General features: G+C 36.5%; 1 protein-coding gene across 5 annotated transcripts in view; it reads right to left on the bottom strand.

The window, feature by feature from the left end:
• The window catches only part of LPGAT1 (lysophosphatidylglycerol acyltransferase 1), a 65,934-nt gene that overhangs the window by 26,038 nt on the left and 16,267 nt on the right, over nt 1-23,629 (bottom strand). For all 5 annotated transcript variants that reach the window (XR_010941281.1, XM_067729032.1, XM_067729029.1 and 2 more), the window contains exons 3-4: nt 7,055-7,173; nt 2,049-2,144 (exon numbers count right to left, since the gene is read on the bottom strand). Coding sequence is in view for 4 of the 5 variants with exons in the window: in XM_067729032.1 (XP_067585133.1) it covers nt 2,049-2,144; nt 7,055-7,173 (215 nt within the window). In the remaining variant the exon portion in view is untranslated. The remainder of the gene's footprint in view (nt 1-2,048; nt 2,145-7,054; nt 7,174-23,629) is intronic.

The raw sequence follows: 23,629 nt of genomic DNA, 5'->3' as shown, positions 1-23,629 counted from the left end.
GGAACCTAGAAGCTTTTTTAGGAAAGCCCAAAACCCATGACTAAATATAAGAAGGTTCTTCCTTTCAGTATGGTCAATTCGCTAATAATTTTCCAGCCAACACAATTACAGAAGCTCCCCAAAATAATTTGTACACTTTCAGTCTTTAGACTAAATTATTCTAAATGCAAACTAAGTAACGATTTTCTTAGCTAATTTACAGAATTGAATTGATTATAATTAAGCTTTACTTTTAAGTTCCCTAGAGTACATGTAAAATATTTTTAATATTCTTGGAAATATCTTGTCAAAAATGTTTAGTAGCAAAGTCCCAAGAGATTTTCTTTAACATTAATACTTTTTTTCTCTCCCCTTCCCCCATGTTATAGATTTTTATTACTATCAAACAGGGAAAAAATTTTTGCACTTCAGAAATGAATTTGTAAATCTCTCCTGTCTTCGCCTCCAGTGACACTCTAAGATATTAGGTTAGTTTCTTCCTTAAGTTGTTCTGATCATTGTTTATTTTGTCTCAACCTTGTTGTGGCCAATCCCCATTCCCAATTCTTCGTAGGGTTCCAGTGCCTGCTTTTTTCCATCTCTCTGCTCAGAAAAACCAAGGGTGTTTCCAGAAAAAACTAGACAATTACACAGAATATGAAAAACAAAAATATGTTTTGTATATAAAACTGTCTGGAGGGGACTTCCCTGATGGTCCAGTGGTTAAGACTCTGTGCTCCCAGTGCAGGGGGCCCTGGGTTCGATCCCTGGTCAGGTAACTAGATCCCACGTCAGGGAACTAGATCCCACATGCATGCCACAACTAAGAGTACTCATGCCACAACAAAGATCCCGTGTGCTGTAACTAAGACCTGGTGCAGCTAAATAAATATTAAAAAAACTGTCTGGAGCAAAGTATAATATATGTGTTTGGGGAGACCTATTTTCATAGAGCTTAGAAGTTTTTCTACACACTTCTAGCTTATTTCTGAATTTGTGATGCTCAGAAGAGGCTTAATTAGATTCACCAGCAATTCATTATGTAATTACTACGTGTAAGGTACTGCACCATCCAGGGTGAAGTGGCTAAATATATAAACACCAGATAAGTGTAGCATTATCATACATAGAAACTCTTGATATCATATTTTGGTTATCCATTTTTGAGAAAATAAAGCATGTAGCATATCAGGGAAACACTATAATGTAGTGCTGACTTCTTCTTTTATTATTTTTTTTGAACCCACAGCCCCTGCATTGGAAGCGCGGAATCTAACCACTGGACCGCCAGGGAAGTCCCTGTATGCTGACTTGATAAGAGGGTATTATTCTTTTTCCTATACTAAACTATCCCTAATGCTTACGACCCATTCCCAATCCACCTTCCTCCATCAAACCCGTACTCATTCTTTAAATGTATGCCACATATCATCTTCTCCTCTTAAGGTTTTTCTGGATTTACAGAAATTTGACGTACTCACTTTTCATACTATGAATTCGCAAAATATTTCCTCTTATTTATTTATTTAGTATTCTCCCGACTGGTAATCTTATTTATTTAACCATCTCCCAACTGCTAACATAGATACCTTCTGTATCATATAACGGTGACTTGTAAATAAAAATAACAGTGATAATATAGATGATGATAGTGGTAGTCATGATGAAGTTGATGAAAGTAGCAGGGACTGTTCTGAGCGTGTAACACATATTACTTCATGTAATCCACACAGCAACTCTGTGAGAGGAGTACCCATTATTCTCATTTGAAAAATGAGGAAACTTTGAGAGGTTAAATAACTTGCCCAGTTCACACAGCTAAGAAGCAGAAGAGCTGAGAATGTGGCAGGCGCTTGGTAAACTGTTTAGAAGCGAGGAGGGTAGAGATTAAAATATTTGCATTTTAATGTTTATGCATACTCAAATTCAGACTGAAATAAATGTTTTAGGAAAAAAGATTCCCAGCTCCCTCAGATAACTAGAGCTGGCTGGTTTTGTGATGCCTCTTTTTACAATAAAGAATTAGATTGATCAGGCTATCACTGTGGAAAAAAATGCTCATTACTTACCTGTCTGATAAAGAAGTCTCCGTGAATTAGAGAAACAATTCCAAAGTTTGTGTACTTAAAAATATGATCCATCAACCACATCATTTGAGCAACAACCTAAAATATTTAAAAGCAAGAAATAAATGTTGAATAGAAAAAAAAAACAAACCTGACTATAGTCTAGCCAGTCTCTAAATTTTATGTATAATCATCCAAGCATACTTTTAATTAACCTAACTATCTTAAATCTGTTACTTCTACAAATAAAGCACTACATGAAAAATTACAGGTCTTCATGCATTCTTTAGAAATGTGTTGTATAATTTCCAAGGATTTTGAGATTTCTCTGCTGTTTTCTGCTACTGAGTTCTAATTTGACTTCATTATATTAAGATAACCTATTCTGTATTAGGTCAATGTTTAAAATGTATTGAAGTTTGTTTTATGGCCCAGGATATAGAATATCATTGTATATGTTCCACAGACGATTAAAAAGAACGTGTATTCTGTGTTCTGGGGTGTAGTATTCTACATGTTTTGATTAGATTTTATTGGTTGATGGTGTCGTTGAGTTCCATATCATTGTTGATTTTCTGTCTGTAAGTTCTATCAGGTGCTGACAGACGGGTACTAAAATCTCCAACTATAATTTTGTATTTATCTATTTCTCCTTTCATCTCTATCAGTTTTTGCTTCATGCATTTTGAGGTTTTGTTGTTTTGTGTTTATGCATTTAAGACTGTTATGCTTTCCTGGAAGATTGGTCCTTTTATGTAATGGTCCTCTTTGTTTCTATTAATTTTCTTTCCTTTGAAGGTTACTTTTTCTGATATTAATATGGCCAATCTCACTGTTTTCTTTGACTAATGTGTTCATGAGATATATATATATATATATATATATATATATATATATATATATATTTATATCCTTTACCTTAAAACTAACTAGTTCAGTGTATTTGAAGTAGGTTTCTTGTAGACAGAATATTGTTGAATAATATGTTTATCTACTCCACCAATCTTTCTTTAACTTGCTGTATTTAGACTATTTAAACATAATATATTTATTGCTATGTTAGTGCTTAAAAAAAAAAAAAAATTACAGGTCTTGATTCCAAGTCTTGGATTCCTAGGTCATAGGTATATACATATCACTGGGTAACAAATAAAACTGAATTAACTTCTTAAATTTGAACTTAATGATTTCCAATTTGTTCTATGTAAACAAAACCTTTGGAAATTCTTATATAACTTGTAAAGTTATTTTGAAACAATACAATATGCCTAAGTTATCAAATGAGGGCTCCACGTTTAATTAATAAGCACTAAGGCTTTATAAAATGTGACCTTAACTTCATGGCTAAAATATTAAAAGTCATAAAATATAAAGATGTAAATATAAAAATTTATAAAAATATAAAATATAAAAATATCCAAAATAAAAGAACATTAAAGAATTCATTTAGTCAATAAATACACTGTAAAATTTTTAAAAATTCATTTAGTAGAATGATTTACACATTCTATTATATCACAAAGAGTATTTGTTAGTTTATACAAGGCCTTACTCTTTGCCAGCATAAAAATACTCAGTTTCTTAAACACAAAAATATTATCCACTGCTGATAAGAGTTAATAGCCATATCAAGAGCAGAAGACTTTATTTCAAGCAAATTTCAAAATTAAAAGTAAGTGTAAACAGGATCTAGTAAATGAATTGGTTAATTGTTCTCCCCTGCTGAGATAACAGCATCCCTTGTTATAAGCCTTAAATAAATAAAGTGAAAACTACAGCCTCCATCAAGAAGGCAACAGAGCTCCACTTTGGTTCCTACAGGAATAACAAATGTAAACTTCATCTCTGAGCACCAAATTGTATGAACTAACATATAAGGAAAAAACTAAGCATTGACATCCATGTGTTGCTTTTACAAAAACATTATAAAAGCCCACAAATAATATTCAAGCTTCTGATGTAATTTTTCAGTATCACTGAACAGTTCATTTACATGACTCCTATTCCAACAGTTTTACCATATAAAATAACTTTAAAAAAATAAAGATACATACATGAAAGACTGATTCCCAAATCACTTAATACAGAATAAAATAATCACCAACATCTCATTTTTGAATCTTGTTTTGCTTTGTAATGATAACCACTTTGTTTAGATATATTGAGATCTGAACTAAATGGAATTTGCTGAAAAGTGCCCCAAGAAACAAAACAAAAAGCAAGTGGAGTCAACCTGTAAAACCTTTGAGCTTTATACACAGTATGAAGTGTGGCTGCAATTTATTGCTCTCTGGGTTTAATACCAACACTAAAGTAACCAGCTTTTATGGTTAATCTTACATTTATAGTGGATTTACCGCCTCAGTTAGAAGGGTAACGTAAAACAAATTCAGTAAGACAGCCAAGCTATCTTCTGAGATTTGTATGGATAATTCTGTCCTAACTTATTTTAGGGGAAATGTTACAAGTCAATAAATATTTATTACATATCTAAACATTCTATTGATAGAAATAAAAATTCTTGGTTTTATCATCAATTGCCAGAAAAGGGCAAGACTCCGCACTTCACAGATACTTATTAAAAAGGTACCAGCACGTTTAGAAAATATAACTAATCCTTTGTTTCATATTTCTGAAAAAATGAGGTCAGTAAACACAAGCTGCCTGAATCAACTCTGTCAACGTTTCACAGGCTGTCACTCAGAACGTTGTTAGGTATTTCCAAGGGACAAAATTGCTCTACATCAATTATTCTTTACCCGGAAGCACGAATTTTCTACATGTCAAAACATCTGGGGAGGCTTAAATGAATGGCTCCATTCTTCATATCCTTCTGAAATTTTAGTGGAGCCAATGGTTTTCCCGTTTAGAAGTCTACAAGGACAATTTTGGCTGTCACAATGACCAGGGAGTTCTACTAGCACATAGTAGGTTGCAGCCAGGTAAGGAAAACAATGTGCAGCAGGACAGTCAAGAACAACAGTGCCGTCCTACCAAAATGCAAGCAGTGCCCCCACTGAGGAACAACGACAGGCGCTACAGGAATTCCTGAATTCAAAAAGCTATGTTATGCTCACATCACCATTAAACTAGTATTTTTAAACTGGCCCACAATTTAGCATTAGCTTTCTTTCTTTGAACGTGCCCATGGAGTATGCAATTAATCAAGTAAACATTCCTACTTGTGAATGTAAATTAATATTGCCCCATACTTATTATGCAGGAGCCAGAAATTTTCATGTTTCCACCTTTTTATTTCTCAATTACTCCTTTATGAAACAAGATAAAAAATTCTTCAAGGTTTCAAATTATTTTGTAATATTAGATAATAACATTAGTATAATTAATCTGAAAATAAAAACAAAATAACTCTGGACAGAAAAATGAACCAAAGACCAACTAAAATCTTTTTACAAGAGCAAACAAATAAACCAAAATTTTTCTTGTCCACAATATCAGTGAATCTCAGATTACCTGATACTCTGGTTAATACAGTTCTCATCTCTGCCAAACTGGAGTTAGAGTAACAAAGTTAGGCATATTTATAGTCACCGTTTTAAGCACTCTTTGAGATTCAAAAACCAACAGAAGACACTGTAGGCCCTCAGAAAAATCACTATAAATATAAGTATCTTATCGGTAAGCATAAAAATGTTCTCCTTGATACAAAGCCAAACAAACTAGTTTTTACACAATTTTAACATCAAGAATTTAGGGGACAGGCAGTAAATATTATTATAATGCAAATATATCTACACAGTGATATAACAATTCTGAATATGATTCTGAATATAAGAAAGGACTGAATTTATTCTACATTCTAGCAAAATTATGCCTCTGCTTTTCAGATAAACAACAAAAACAGATTCCATAATAAGCAAACATATTTTCCATTTACTGTCACCTCATTTTCTGACCCCTGAGCTGCTAAATGCAAACTCTGGGACCTAAACACACCAGGCGTATTCTTGCCTTAGTGTTTTGGCCAAGATTATTTCACTAAAGAAGAGGCCCTTGCTTCACTACTCTGCCTAACTAAATTCTACTCACCCTTCAAAGTCAAGTTTACGTCCTCTCCCCTCCACAAAGTTTTCTATATCCACCAAGTACATGGTGAGCTCACTTTCCACTGAAAATTTCTCACTTTGCAATTAAGTATTGTTTGCTATTCCCTCTCTCCACCTACCACTAGATTATTAGTTGCTTTACGGGGATAGTATCTTATAGGATGGTCTTCTATATTTATAGTCGGTGACCATAAATATGAAACACTTATAAAATACCTATTGATTTGTTTCTTCACTATTAGGCCAAATATTAATTCCATTAATTTTATGTATTTTCTATTTATTTACTTTTCTATGAACATAACCGCTTTACCTACTCTTAAGGTAACAATTCTTTTAATGTTAAGGACTGACTTTATTTTAAACCCTCCCAGTTTACAGGTATGTTTTAGTTAGCAATATAAGCAATGTGAAGTCAACAGTTCAAACACAGCCCTAGAACGCTGAATAAAATGGCCCTAATATCTTTCCTTTCAATTTGCTTTCTAAGTGAAATCCAAAATAATATTTACCTTACTTTCTTTTGGCTAAAGATCCCCAAGATCACCTAATTCCCTGTCCAATTTTACTCTTCTATCTTAAGCAAACTGCTTTTTGTGTTTGTATTTCTCAAACTGGCAATCCACCACTCACCTCAAGACAGCCCCATGCTGAACCATATTAACTTTGCTTCCATTTCAGTTATCTTTTTTAAAAAACAGCTTTGTGGAGATATAATCCACATTATCCCAGTTATTTTTCTTTAGGTCTGTAAATTCCTCTCTTAGAATAATTTAGAGTTATATACATAGTATATTTCTCTTTTTAAATTTTTCTAAATTTTCATGAAAAGTATACATATTAAAGTGTAAGTCTACATTCCCAACTGTGGTAAGATCCGTAAACTGATTCTCTGTTAACCTCCCCTTTCTGCAGCCTATCTCTGCCTTCAGGATGGCTTACCAGTCCTTTGTCCTGGAGGCACATCATCAAAGTACACACATCTCCTGTTGCCTGATGATTCACCAACATTACTGCTTCATCTTTTGAAATTGCTTTAATATCTTCCCCCCATTCCATCACTGTAAGAACAAAAAGTTTCAAAGCTGTCATTTAAAAAATGTATACATTTCCAGAAGACTTGTATTAGAAACACTGGTGCACATTAATGATGATACATCACTTAGCTAAAACTTCTAAAAGTTTAGAACTAAGTTTATTTCCTATAAAAATCAGGATGTTCATATTTTATAGAGACCCAAAACATCCGTTAAAATGTAAAACGGCCATACCTTTGATTTAGAAATTCTATTTAAGAGTTTATCCTATAGAAACATTTGTCCAAACAGGCAAAGATATGCACAAAGGATATTTATTGCAACTTACACGTTCAGCAACAGGGGAATGGATAGTTTTTATATAATGGAAGAGTATAAACCCATTAAAAGAATGGAGGATATCTCTATACACTAACCCAAAAGGACTTCTTATCAAGTAAACAAAACATACCACAAAACAGTATATAAAATATAATCCCATCTTTTCAAAGAAGGAATAAAATTTACATGCAGCTTAATACATTGAAAAAAGTCTGAGGAAATGAATTCAAAACTTAATACTGATCATCATTGGGAGGTGGTTCCCAAAGCCCCCTTAAATTCTACTTTATAATAACATATGCAAATATTATAAAATGTGTAAGCATTTTCATTTTACAAGAAAACTAATTAAGGATGTTACATTTATTAAAAATCTCCAGATGAAAAGTCAATGCACCAAAGCCTATATGTACACTTTAAGGAAAACAGTGATATCTCCAGGCAGTTACGCCTCATTTTATACCAAATTTACTACACGCAAAAAAATAAAACTGAGCATCAGTGTCAAACATCAGGACTCTACAAAGAAGGTTCTAGGTTCCTCAAACGTCTGACGTGAATTACCAGAGGCTGAATATATGTTAGCATTCACTCATCTCACTCACTGCTATAAGGAAAGAAGTTGAGTCACCTGTGTGTAATAGTTCTGGATGAAATAGGGATGGGAGACCTGTTGCTCACCTGCTTTACCTCTGCCAGCCTCCCTCCTTCACAGTCACCTTTCACTGTCACCCCAATACAGCGGAGCTCCTCATAAGAGTTCATTTGAGAAAAGAGTTCCGTTAATTTTTTTTATTATTAAAAGCCATTTAAGGGCTTCCCTGGTGGCGCAGTGGTTAACAATCTGCCTGCCAATGCAGGGGAAACGGGTTCGAGCTTTGGTCTGGGTAGATCCCACATGTCGCGGAGCCACTAAGCCTGTGCGTCACAACTGCTGAGCCTGCACTCTAAAGTCCGCGAGCCACAACTACTGAGCCTGCGTGCTACAACTACTGAAGCCCCCACGCCTAGAGCCTGTGCTCTGCAACAAGAGAAGCCCCCGCTCGCCACAACTAGAGAGCCCATGCGCAGCATGGAAGACCCAATGCAGCCAAAAAAAAAAAAAACCAGCCATTAAAGCAAGGTATCTATGCATTCATTTTAAAGATCTTAAAGATTTGTATTAAGGGAATTTCAGCTGGGCTGAACATATATTCAGTTGTGGTACCTACCTGCAAAGTGAGGTATTCCAGTCATTCTCTCAGAAGTTATTACTAACACACGAATAGCTTACACTATACGGTGAAAGTTTTTAAGTTTTTTTTTTTTTTTTTGCGGTACGCGGGCCTCTCACTGTTGTGGCCTCTCCTGCTGCGGAGCACAGGCTCCGGACATGCAGGCCCAGCAGCCATGGCTCACGGGCCCAGCCGCTCCGCGGCATGTGGGATCCTCCCAGACCGGGGGACGAACCCATGTCCCCTGCATCGGCAGGCGGACTCCCAACCACTGCGCCACCAGGGAAGCCCAGTTTTTAAGTTTTTAAAATGAATGCAGAATGGAAACTACATTACAGATGTCAAGTAATCCTTAAGGAATAGATGTAGAACACTGGGGACAGCCCAGCAACACCAACTTTCCTTCACAGCGGCCTTTCCTCTCCCAAGTTGCCAGTGAAGTCTAGCTGACAAGCTAACTTTACTGAAACATACTTGAATAGCTGATATACACTGTGTGTGGGAGCAGGGGGAGTATAAATTGGTACAAGAGTTTTGGAAGTCAGTTTGGCGATATATATATCAGAACTAAGAAATGTGAAAATCCTTCTACCTAGCAATTCCACTTCTAGGAATTCATCTTACAGATATACTTATTCATGTGTAAAATGACACATATGCAAAGCTCTTTATTGCAGCATTGTTTATAAGAGCAAAGATGAAAACTAAAAAGAGAGACTAGCTCAAATTCATAGAAATTTCTAAAATGGTGGTTGACAGGAGGGAAAACTGGGGAGTTGTTTAATTAGTATGGAGTTTTGGTTTTATAAAATGAAAAAGTTTTAGGGCTTCCCTGGTGGCGCAGTGGTTGAGAGTCCGCCTGCCGATGCAGGGGACACGGGTTCGTGCCCCGGTCTGGGAAGATCCCACATGCTGCGGAGAGGCTGGGCCCGTGAGCCATGGACGCTGGGTCTGCGTGTCCGGAGCCTGTGCTTCGCAACGGGAGAGACCACAACAGTGAGAGGCCCGCGTACAGCAAAAAAAAAAAAAAAAAAAGAAAAAGTTTTGGAGATTGGTTACACAATAACGTGAATATACTTAACAATACTGACACTTAAAAATGGTTAAGATGGTAAATTTTATGTTATGTGTCTTTTGTCACAATTAAAAATAAAAAGGGAGACTAGTTAAATAAATTATAATATATCCATGCAATGGAATATTATGTAATCATAGCATTTTTACACTAATATGGAATGATATACTATAAGTAATAAAAGCGAAGTGCAGAACAGCGTGTGAAGAGAGAATATATTTACTAAATGAAAACTCCTCATAACACATCTCTGTTGACAACCCTTCAATGAACATGCGTGCGCACGCACACGCACACGCGCACACACACACACACACACACACACACACCCCACCATTCTTTCATTAATTCATTCTTCACTCAATAAATCAGCATCAGGCACTGTGGATATAAAACAAATAAGAACAAAAGTATTATTCTAATGCAGTTAAAACACTCAAGAAAAGTCTAACTTGGTTCTATAGATATTAGGCTATTAAGAGGTAATGTGGAAAGTCTTCTAGTTCTACATCTATATAAATAGATGTTTCATAACCAAATAGTCCTTTAATGCAATTTCTGCTACATGAATGGAAAATACTAGATACCTAGGCCTGTGCAGTAGGAAAGCATATGTGTGAATATAACTGCAAATAAAAATAAGTTTTCTACTTAAAATGTATCTTACTTGCTTTATATAAAGTAGATAAATCTAGTGTGTTGGTTTAAATCTCAAAATAAAAATTGAATTTAGAACTCTCTGTTCTGGCTTAAATAGTGTCCCACCAAATTTACATCCATCCAAAACCTGTGAATGTGACCCTATTTGGAAACAGGGGCTTTGTAGATGTATCAAGTTAAGATGAGGTCATGATGGATTAGGATGGGCCCTAAACCTATATCCAATATGACCAGTATCCTTATAAAAAGAGGGAAATTTGGACAGAGATACACAGGCAGAATGCCATGCGACAATGGAGGCAAAGACTGGAGTGATGTGTCTACAAGCCAAGGACTGCAGACAACCACCCAAAGCAAGCAAGAGGCAAGGAAGGATCCTTCCCACCAGAGACTTCAGACAGAACACAACCCTGTCAGCACCTCAGTTTCAGACTTCTAACCTCTGGAACTGTGAGAGAATAAATTCCTGTTGTTTTAAGCCACAGGAACTTTGCTGGTGGTACTTTGTTATGGCAGCCCTCTGAAACTAATATACTCCACCCTCCTCAATTTTCCCCATCCTTTCTCTTTTCCATTCTATTCCCCCCAAATTATAGTTTTTTTCTAACCAACTATAGGAAAAGAACAACAGCACTGTATTTTAAACATCCAGAACATTATCACAGAAATCTACCATTACGTATTATAAAGGGTTCTCAATGTTTATTTCTATAATACTTTCAGGGTATAATCATTAAGAGTTAATCCAATACATATTTTATCTCTCAGCCATAACTTAGCTAAAATTAATTTTCAAACTAAATGTCAATTTGCTAAGACTCACACACATACTAAATCAAACAAGTGAAGGTAGAAGGATCAACTTTTTAAAATTATCCTGATGTAGCAATAAAGTCATGCTGGATTTTATAATAATCTAAATTTTATTCAACAATAAATTTTATTTCCAGTATCTATGGTATTCTTCTTTTACCAAACCATTATATACTTCAAAGATCACTGTTAGAAAGTTATATGACTAACAAAATCAAGATTAAAAAATGCTTGTAGAGAAAAAGCATTTATTTTATGTATGAAATAGCTATGTTCCTCAAATCATACCCTGCTATCCAAACCAGTAAGTATAATAATGGAGCCAGTATCTTAATCAAGGAATAGAATTAGTCTCATGTTAAAGAACAGAAGCTATGGATGCCTGCCAGTTCTTACATTGTACTTGATTAGAAGGACAAAAATATTTTAACACACTGTTCTGTGAAAGGAATTCTCAAAAAAGAACTGGGTCAGGTCCACTACTTCCAAAGGGAATGAAAAACAACTGAGTAAAAACTGGAAGAAAAGTTCCCTAGTTGTAATTGAATTTTTTAAAATTCTTGTTAAAAACCAAAGCCAAAGATTATCACCTGCTACACACACACACACACACACACACACACACAATTAATGAACCTCCCCCCAAAAGTTTTAGACTAAAATTGATCATGACAGTTCACATCTCAAAAAGAAAATAAAAACAATAAACCATCACAATTTCCTTTAAAACAGTGATGCTAAAGCTGTTATACTGACCCACAAAACAGAATTAATGCAGAGAAGAAAGGTTGCTTTATACACGACCATAATACCTTACTTCTCAAAGTTCAAAAAAAAATGCCTGCAAGCTGATGCCGCAAACTATTTACCATTCTGTGACTCACTTAAGAAACATTAATATCATTATGCTACTCAAACATAGTGTGAAGATGAATGAGATATAAATGACAGAATCACAGACGTCCTGGGCAATTAGATTACATGACAGTTGAAGTTACTTTTGAAATCACTATTAACTAAAAGAGTCATACAACTACCGTGTCACGTAAGGTCAGGTATTCTAATATGAATAGTAAAGATTAGAGAGCAACAAAACACATAAAAGAATCTCATGTAGCTCAAGAACTGTGGCTTTCAGTAACACACATTGGAGGCAGAGTGGGTTGGACTCATCCAAAGTTAGGGGTTAGCAGAGGAAGATAAAAAGGGAGTGAGGACATGAAGGGTAGCCGTGAGAAAGTAGATTAAGGTACTGATTAATGGAGAGGAGACTGGTGAGGAAAGGAACCAAGCAAGGGGGTAATTCACTAAAGAAAACTGAGGGAGGGCTATTATAGTAGAGATACTTGAAGCCATCCCCCATCTCCACCTTTACCCATCCTACTCAAACCCCCATAGATAGGGCCCAGATGTTGTGAGAAAGCCCCCGGGTGAATCTAATGTATGTCTGTAAATAAGAACCACTGGAATTTTAGCTCTGACGAGTTTTATTTTCTTAAAACAAGTATATTGAACATACTAGGAAGTTGTGGTCAGTGCCTTTTGGCACTTTAATTAATTTAATTTAATTTAAGAGGTTAAATTTGAGGAGGCAAGGCTCACGGTGTAGCTTTTGGAGGGGTTGCTTAACTAAAAGAATAATAGTAGTATATATTATTAAATAGATATATAATTAAATACTAATAATCTTAATAGCCAACATTTATAGAATGCTTACTATGTGTCAGGCATTAATAATTAGTAAGAGAAAATAATTCACATTATTTTCCTATGTAATCTTCACAAAATCCCAAATGTACAGACACTGTTATCCCCAATTTACAATTGAAGAAAATGAGACACAGAAGGTTAAGCAGTATCTTCGAAGTTACACAGTTAGGCAGTAGGGGAACTGGGATTCAAAACCACTGTATCATGCTGTCACTGCTGGCAGGCTACATCAAGGAACCTTGAGAACAGGAACGGGTAAGTTGCCCACACAGCCCCTGACGTTGCCCATGATTATGCCAAGAAGTGGGGTGGACAAGCCAAGTCCCAAAGTCCTCCACAAATAAGGTTAGTGGGCGGCAACAATAAGGAATGGTGCAGAAGCCAAGGATCAAGAGGTTTTTGCATGACAGCTGAATAATAAACAAGTCTAAAAAGGCAAAGAGTATCTAAGAAAAAAAAAAAAATCAACATTGTCTTTGGGCCCAGGATACAGGTATCTTAAATTTAATGTGCTCAATACAGAACCAGCTCTTTACCCTAGTCTGCTCCATCTCAGCGAAGGACACCATCATTCACCCAGTCAGTTCAAGACCAAACCTAAGACCACTTTTGATTCCCCCCTTTCCTCAATTCTCCATATTTAATCCATCTCTAAGTCCTTTGGACTCTATCTCCAAAACACATCCTGCAACCTCTGTCTCTCCTTCTTTACTACTACTACTCTAGGCCAAGCCATCAGTACCTCTTTCTTGGACTTCTGAAGTGACCTCCTAACTAGTCTTCTCACTTCCACTCTAGCCACCTGCTTAAAAGAAAACTTTAAAATAGTTGTTAATTTCAAATACCAGTATAATCTAAATCACCACTGGCAAGAATGGAAAAAGAAAGAGCAAGAAAGTCAAAGATAATAAGTGATAATTAACTCTAACTGGTATTGAGATTTGCTTTAACTTAAACCTAGACAGTTTCCAACAGGGGAGATATTGGTATCTCGGGAGAAGCAATTCTTCCCGCAGTCATCAGCACTGCAAAACTTTTAGCACACCTGGCCAACATTCTCTGTTACAAGCCTCAAGAGCCTACACACTTCCAAACATCCCACCCCCACCTCTATCCATTTAAAACCACTACGTTAGAAAGTTCAAAATGATTTAGGTCAATATAATCCTGTGGTAAAATCAGAGTGAGGTTAAATAACAAATGAGAATAGTACAGACTACATGAGGACTAAGTGAACATGTGCTTATTGAAAACAAAGATCAAGCCCTCTGATGCCTAATCTTTACCCACTCAGCCCCAGGATATGGCAGCAAGAGTTTGGAGGAGTCTTCTCTAGGAAATCTGATCAGCTCAAGAGAAAAGATCTAAAAATATTGACATTTAGGATTCTCCAGTGAAGTATTCCAATCAGATTATCCTACAATGAGGCTTAGTGTGGACAAGACGCAGCCACAAACAGGGCTACCAATCAACTTTATAGTCCCCTACTCTTAAATAAGAACAGATGGTCAGGTATTACCAGATACCCAGAAAAAGCCTTTAATGTGAAAGACAGAAAATAAAGCAGCCTATTAAATAAATTGATTTTATAGTCAGAAATCTTCCAAAAAATAATTCTTCTGGCCCAGATGATTTCACTAGCAAATTCTGCCAAACATTTTAAAAAGAAATAACACCAATTCTAAACAATCTCTTCCAGAAAATAGAAAAGAAGGGAAAACTTTCAAGTTTACTTTATAAGGCCAGCATTACCCTTATACCAAAACCAGAAACAAACAAACAAACAAACAAAACTATAGACTTATATCCATTAAAATCCTCAATAAATGTTAGGAAATGGAATCCAATAATATACACTGCAACCAAGTAAGGTTTATCATCACAGGAATACAAGGTTGATTGAATATTAAAAATTAATCAGTGTAATAGTCCACTATATTAACAGTCTGAGGAAGGAAAACCTCATGATTATATTGCTATGGTCTGAAGGTCTGTGTCCCCCTAAAATTCAAATGTTGAAGTCCTAATCCCCAAAGGTGATGGCATTAGCAGATGAGGACTTTGGAAAGTGATTAGGTCATAAGGGTTGAGCCCTCATGAATGGGATTAGTGCACTTATAAAAGAGATCCCACTGAGCTGTCTAGCCCATTCTACCAAATGAGGGCACAGTGAAAAGGCTATGAACCATGAAGAGAGCCCTCATCAGAAGGTGACTATGCTGGTACCTTGTCTTGGACTTCCAAGTCTCCAGAACTATGAGCAATAAACTTCTGTTGTTTATAAGTCACCCCGCCTGTGACATTTTGTTATAGCAGCTCAAACAGACTAAGACACATATGAATTGACGCACAAACAGCACTAAACAAATTCCAATATACATTCATGAAAAAAACTCTCAGTAAACTAAGAACAGAAAGGAATTTCCTCAATGTAATAAAGTGTTTCTACACAAAACCTATAGTTAACATAATATTTAGTATTAGTTATATGAGTGCTTTCTCCCTAAGATTGAGAACAAGGCAAGGATGTCCAATCTCACCTCTCTTATTTAACATTATCCCAGAAGTCCTAGCCAGTTCAATAATGCAAAAATAAATAAATAAATAAATAAAAAAAGAAAGAAATGAAAGTCATACAGGTTGGAAAGGAACAGATAATTCTGCCCATATTCACAAATAGCATGACTGTCTCTGTAGAATGTCCCAATTAATCTACAAAAAACTCCTATTATTAATAAGTGAGTTTAGCAAAGTTACTAACAGTAAGTATCAATCATATTTTTATACTAGTAATGAATGATAGGAAATTTTTAAAAATTAAATCCCACTTACAATAGCTCAAAAAATATACTTAGGTACAAATCTAAAACACATGGACAGGATCTGTATGCTGAAAACTACAAAGTCCTGATGAAAGAAATTAAAGAAGGCCAAAATGAAATGAATACCATGTTCATGGATTGAAAGATTCAACATATTAAAGATATCAATTCTCCCACAAACTGATCTACAAGTAAAACACAATTCTAATCAAAATGCCAAGAAGAACTTTTGCAGATACAGGCAATTGGATTCTAAATCTTATAAAGAAAGGCCAACAAACTAGAAAAACCAAAATAACTTTGAAAAGGAGAATAAAGTTGGAGGAATCATACTACCCAATTTTAAAACTTACTGTAAAGCTACAATAATCAAATGGCATGGTATTGGTGAAGGATCAGACACACAGATCAACAGAGCAGAAAAGAGAGTCCAGAAATAGACCACACAAATATGGCTAAATGATTTTTGACAAAGGTATAAAGTCAATCCAATGGAGAAAGAATAGTCTTTTCAAAAAACAATGTTAGAAAAATATGAAACCTAAACCTATACCTTATACAACAATTAATAACTCATAAAAGAAAAAAAATCAGTAAATTGCACTTCATCGAAATTTAAACCTTTTGCTCAGCAAAAGACACTGTTAAAAGAATGAAAAGACTGGGAGAAAATATATGCAATCACATATCCAACAACGGATTTGTGTCTTTGTATCCAGAATACTTATAGAACTTCCAAAACTCAGCAGTAAGATAACAAACCACCCAAGTAAAAACCAGGCAGAAAACTTGGGACACCTCACCAAAGAGGATATAAGGATGGCAAACAACCATATGAAAAGATGTTCAACATCATCAGCCACTAGGGAAATACAAATTAAAACCATGACGAGCAGCTACTATACATTTACTAGAATGACTAAAATTAAACATACTGATAATACCAAATTTTGATAAGGATGCAGAAAAATTGGAACTTGTAGACACTGCTGATAGAAATGCAAAATGTATAGCCACTCTGGAAACAGTTTGGCAGTTTCTTATAAAGTTAAAAATACACTTACCATCTGACCCAGGAAACCCACTCCTGGGTATTTACCCTAGAGCAGGGGTTAGCAAACTTTTTCTGCAAAGGGTCAGCCATTAAATATTTTAAGCTTTGCAGGCCACATATGGTCTCTGTTGCAAATTCTTCTTTTGTTGTTGTTGTTTTTTACAAACCTTTACAAATGTAAAAGCCATTCTTAGCTCATAGGGCCATATAAAAACAGGCAACAGGAAAATGTGGCCCATTGGGCATAGTTTGTTGACTCCTACCCTAGAGAAATGAAAACTTAAGTTAATACAGAAACCTGTACATGAATGTTATACCAGCCTATTCATAACTGCTAAAAACTAGAAACAAACCAAATGTCCTTCAGTAGCTGAATGGATATAAACTGTGGTACATTCATACAATGGAATACGACTCAGCAACCAAAAAGAACATTCTAATGATACATGCAACAACTTGGATGACTTTCAAAGGCATGCTGAGTGAAAGAAGTCAGTCTCAAAAGGTTACATAATGCATGAATCCATTTTATGACATTCTCAAAAAAGACAAAATTATAGTGAAAGAGAACAGATCAGGGATTGCCAGGGTTAGAAGTTGGGGGAGAATGTGAGTACCAAGGATAATGATGACAAAAGCATGGCAGAACTACAGATAATTCTTGCTCTGTTATTTTTCTTTCTTTTCTTTATATTTTTCTGTTTTCAGCATGACTTATTACTTTTGTAATTCAGGAAGGTTTTTCTCCCCAGATCAAAGTATTAATGGAAGGGCTTCCCTGGTGGCGCAGTGGTTGAGAGTCCGCCTGCCGATGCGGGGGATGCGGGTTCGTGCCCCGGTCCGCGAGGATCCCACATGTCACGGAGCGGCTGGGCCCGTGAGCCATGGCCGCTGAGCCTGCGCGTCCGGAGCCTGTGCTCCGCAACGGGAGAGGCCACAACAGTGAGAGGCCCGTGTACCGCAAAAAAAAAAAAATTAATGGAAGATACTACTACTGGGCTGCACTCTTTTTGTTTGTTTCTTAAATGTTCATTTTCTCACTTTCACTAACTAAAAACCTCTCCCCCTGAGTAGTCTGGTTCAAATGTATTTTATTAAACCACTGAGAGCTGAAGTAGCTAAGACTTTACATCTTACGTTTCTTTTTATAGTATGTTCCAATAAAAGTACTTCACTCTATGCAAAATGCTCAACTTGCTCAAAGTTTTGTTTTCTCAACCTTTTAAATAGCTTCTTACATTCACTTGTAAGTTGACCAACAGAACACTATACTAAATTCAGAGATGGGGATTTAAATCAAAGGTACTTTAATTTGTTTCCATTGGGAAAAGTGTAAGCAGTGGGATTAAGTACTATCTGCCTTAGGCTGCTAAAATGAGTAACTGGAAGAAGGGAAATTCTAACTTCTCCTAAAGGTAAAGGATTGCACCAAATTGCTAGGAAATAAGAGGGCAATGTGGGTACTTCTCTGCTTTGCTACTAGAGCTCTAAATAGTTTTAGAATCAGACTATTACATATGGTAGGGGTTTTGATTTTAATCAAGTTTACAGCTAGAAAGGAATTTACAGATATCTGAATCCAAGTTCCTCACTTCACAGATACTTTATCAAATACAAGAAACAGAACTCTACGGCTGCTTCTTGACTGACCGAATTAGTTGCAAAGAAAAACATACAGATGGTAAGGATAATTAATTTACAGCACCTCCTGCTCACTATCCCCCAAAGCACTTACTGATGTATTCATTCATCCAACTAGTTTTATTCTCTTCATAGAGAAATAGGATTCTACCACTGCGGGGGACATAAACGTATACAGGGGTTCTATCACAAGGTAATTAACTCATTAAATTCAACTATAGGAACTTAGCAAAAAATAAAGAAAGAGAGAAAAAGTAAAAGGTGAGCGAAGAGAGAGCATGGAAGGGCAGAAATAAAAGACTGAAACAGAGAACATTTTAAATAGTACAAGCAATTTTGCCAGCCTTTCCAGTCCTCAGATCTATGCCCTGGAGGAAGCTTGAGACTGGAATTGTGAATCTGCTGTTCCTCATCAATTCAGCTGGCATGTGCCTGTCATCAGGCCAGCATCTTACTGAGGCAGCAGCTCGCTGAGCTGGATGATTTCAGTTTTTTAAAAAATACATTTTCTTCCAAATAAAACTTAAGCAAACTTTTTAATTGATGCAATATGATCCCTGCCCTCAAGAGGTCTGCTCACTTATTGGTAATGAAAGATAAATTGGGGATTAATGCATTACACATGAAGATACGTACCACAGGAGGCAGGGAAAGAAGAAATCATTGGGAGCTAAAACATGAAGGGAAGAGATACCAAAGACATGGGGGAAATGGCCTTGAACAGACAGTTACTACTGGGAAAAATGGAAAATGAGGTTGTATCTGTAAATAAGAGGTCAGATTACAGAGGTACTTTTAGAAGTCAGATACTACAATTTAGGCCAGGAGATATAAAATCCCTTTCCTTGTCACCAGGCAGATGACATAAATGAGGGAAGTGGGCTTCCTATATGACAGAAGAGAGCAGTGGGACTGTGTGAAAAACAGAGTGCATGCCCCACCCCCAAAGAGGGCAGCTACCTATCCAGCTCCAGGCTGTTGCCGATATCTGGGAATGTGGCCCCGGTTACCAGACCCTCCAATTTTTTAAAAGTAATTGGAAATTTGAGAGTTTTTATGAAAGTTAAATAAAGAGGAGATTAACAATGGAGGAAGGTTCCTGGGCAAGCAGGAAGGAATGGAATCTAAGCAAAGGGACTGGCTCTTGATAGAAAGGACATCCTGCAATGTAACAGGAAGAATAAAGAAATACCAAAAGATGTAGCTTAAGAGGTAGGCTTGGGCCAGGCTGCTAGAGCACCAGAATTCTGCACATTATCTCACAAACCACAGAAACCCAGCAGGAAAGGAACTGACAATATGTGGGGTGGAGGGAAGGGATGAAGGGCTGCAGGGATTTGGGAGAGTAGCTAGTTGCTAAGTGGGGGATTTTTTTTTTTTAAGGTGAGAATGTCTTTAGTATCTTTATATCCTGGAAGACTAAGAGCAAAGATAGAAGGAGATAGTAATCAGTAACGTGAAGCAAGAGAGATGGGATGTTAGCTTTGGGTAACAGACTTACCTACAGATGAATGAGGGTGCGAACAAGTTGGGGGAGGAGGACAGAGAAAAGGGGAAGACTTTCCACAGCACAGTTCCAGAGCACTAACCAAACCCATGGCAAAGAGGCAATGAGAGGAGTTAAAAAGTTAAAAAGAGAACTGCTCAGAAAATCACCACGAACGTAGATATCCTAAGTGGCGCTGAGCTAGACAAAATTGGGGATGCCCCTTAAAATGAAAGAGCAGAAAGCACATACAAGCATTCATGCCAGCCAACTGTCCAAGAAGCCTGAAGCAAAGGAGTTCATGGTTGGAGCCAATATACCCTCTGGGTTGAGGCTTGGCCATATTCCTAAGCTTTGAAACCTAGGATACTGAAAGAAGAAAGTACTAAGAATATAATCAAAGGAGAAATGATTTAATTGTACCACATATTAGGAAAACTTTCTTATTTTAAAGGACTTTCACTCATATTCTCTCAATTGCCACAGCAGCACTATAAGGCATAACAGGCCATATATCAATCTTATTTTTTTCTTTATGTGGGTGAATAATATTTTTTTTAACATCTTTATTAGAGTATAATTGCTTTACAATGGTGTTAGTTTCTGCTGTATAACAAAGTGAGTCAGCTATATGTATACATATATCCCCATATCTCCTCCCTCTTGCGCCTCCCTCCCACCCTCCCTATCCCACCCCTCTAGGTGGTCATAAAGCACCGAGCTGATCTTCCTGTGCTATGCAGCTGCTTCCCACTAGCTATCTATTTTACATTATATCAATTTTATTTAAAGATAAGAATCTGAGAAGATACTGTAAAAGATAATACTGTGAGTAAGCGCTATAAATCTGACTGAAATCTAAGTCTGTTGGACCCTAAAACCAAACTATGGATAGCCCCTGTCTAATGAAATTATTAACCATTCAATTAAAAGGGAAGTGTGCTGTTTTCAAGGTATAATGAAAATAGCATGGGCTTTAGAGTAGAAGACTTTCATTCAAAGACCAGCTCCATCCCTTGCTAGCTCTGTCACCCACATTAAGCAAGTTACTTAACTTCCAGAAGTCTTCCTCTTCTCATTTGTTTAATGGGGTTGATATTACTTCCCTCTCAGGACTGCTTTCAATATTTATAGGAAACCACATGTAAGCACTTGCTAAAAGGTCTGGCACATCAGGTACTCGATCAAGGTAAGTTCTTCTTCTCACTGGAAGGATTACCAGTTATCTACAGTTTACACAGAAGTTAGTCTCCTTGCAACAGAATTAAGTAAAAGGGATTGGAAAAGGCTTTTATTTTAACAGTAAATCTTATTAGGAGATAAATAGTTCCTAAAGGAACCAGAGAAACTAACTCAAAAAACATATGATAAATTGAAGAATCTAAGTCACTGGAAGAAAACATCATTTCTAGTTTGGTATTAATAGGAGACATGACACAGAGGAGAGAGTAAATAGACTAGAATACACTAAGGTGTAAAGCTCTTCTCACTGAGCATGGAGCTCAAACCTGGAGTCCATAGGGTCCATAAATGGACTTCAAAGAGTTGTAAACCTGTTGAAACTGTTTGTAAAACTGTGAGCACGTGCAAAGGTGCTGTGGTAAGCCAAAAAATGCTTCCCTACCCCCACTCCACAAGATACCCATGTCAAACCTCTGAAACCTGTGAATGTTACGTTATATGGTAAAAGATGTGATTTAGTTAAGGATCTTGAGAAGAGGAGCTAATTCTGGATTACCCAGATGGACCCTCAATCAGTGACAAGTGTCCTTACAAGAGACACACAGAGAAGACAACATAGAGAAGAGGAGGCGGCCACAGGACCTTGAGGTAGAGCTTGGAGTAATGCAGCCACAAGCCCAGGAATGCTGAGAGCTACCAGAAGCTAGAAGAGACAAGGAATCTCCCCCTAGAGCCTCTGCAGGGAGTGCAGCCCTGCTGACACCTTGATTTGAACTTCAGCCCTCCAGAAATGTGACAGAATTAAGGTCTGTTGTTTTAAGTGCTTCTGTAGTCACTTGTAATGGCAGCCACAGGAAATTAATATAGGTGTACTTTTCTGAGAGGAGGGTGCAGAGCTTTCATCAGACTCTAGAAGAGGTTCTTATGAACCCCAAAAGGTAAAAGATCTACTATGTAGAAGATTAAGCAAAACCACCTATAAACAAAGGAACTAGAAATTTTTTTTAAACCTGCAGAACAAGTAGTTACTTGGATAAGGTCCCATAGTTAGTAAATATTGAAGTAAGAAAATAACAAGCTTTCCTATGATATCTAATCCAATATTCATTTCACTATCTCTTGGAGTTCAACCCTACAAATGCATTAAAAGGCAGTGATTCCCAAACAATTAAATAGCCTGTTAAAAATATAGGTTCTCAGGCTCCATCTCAATATATTGATCAGAATCTCCAGGGTAGAGAAGTTCATATATGTACATGTTAAAACTCCTCTGATAATGCAGATGTGCAGACAGATTTGGGAACTACTACTATCAGGCAAGGATCAGTCAACTTTTTCTCTAAAAGGTCAGATGGTAAAACTTTTAGGCTATGCAGGCCAAGAAGCAAAATTGAGGATATTCTATAGGTATTTACATAACAAATTTGTTTTCCAACACATTTCTACAAATTTTTTATTGACAAAATTCAAACTATAAAAATAACTGAATACAACTTTTTGCAATATTGGTCTACTAATGAGTAGAATAAAATCCTTTCTTGCAAGGGGTAAGATTTTACTTAATTGGGGTTCAAAGTTCGTGTTTCCTATCATCAGCTCAAAATCAGTTGCAAACCGTCATCTATAAAAACCTCCTGAGCTGGAGAGGACTTGCAAAACAAACAGGCAGTGGGCTGGATCTGGCTTAAGGGCTGTAGCTTGTCAACCTCTGCAGGAAAGTATAAGGAAGAAGAACGAGCCACAGCCGCTGCCCTGAAGCAACTGATGAGTTAAAGAGACAGGAACAGCAAAGGTGAAATCAACAGTGAAAAACATGAAGCAGAATCCTGAATGTTTTATGTTGTAGAGCAGTGAGTCCTAACTGTTCCAAGTATGAAGAGTCTTTTTTAATGTCACAAAATGTGACAAGCCCTGGGCCTGGCAATACGGGCACTCAGAGCACAGAGAAATGATACATGAAATCTGAGCATTTCACCAACACTTGTCTTACTGTCCTAGATTAGCAGCCTAATAAATAGTTGGCTTTATATCTTGTAACATTTACCCCCTCCATCATTAATAGACTGTTGCTCAAAGTGAGTGGTAGAGCAATCTGAAATTAATTTAAATTAAAAAAAAAAATGTGGCAGAGATCTATGCTAGTAGTTTTTTAAAGCAATGAGTGAAAAGATCTGTAACAAAAAGCAACTGTAAAGTCTATAATGCTTTTAAGGGATTTCTTATTCATCAGAACAGCAGCTACATATATTTGAAAAGTATTAACATGTATTTATAAGACCCATTATTTATACAACCACAGATGTTACTTAAGATGTGTATGGATTCTTGACCCCCTGAGAGAACTCTGAAGCACTGCCGAAACTCTCAGCCCAAAGGTTCATAACCACAGTTACAGAGTAGACGCCAAAGAGGTTCAGAAAGACGGAAACAGTAGAAACTGGAGTAGGGGGCAAGGACATCATAGGCTTAGACAAGGAGATAAATTTTCAAAGAAACTGAAGA

Source organism: Pseudorca crassidens, chromosome 2, assembly GCF_039906515.1.
Source record: "Pseudorca crassidens isolate mPseCra1 chromosome 2, mPseCra1.hap1, whole genome shotgun sequence".
NCBI lineage: Eukaryota > Metazoa > Chordata > Mammalia > Artiodactyla > Delphinidae > Pseudorca > Pseudorca crassidens.
This window is presented reverse-complemented; position numbering and strand designations above follow the sequence as displayed.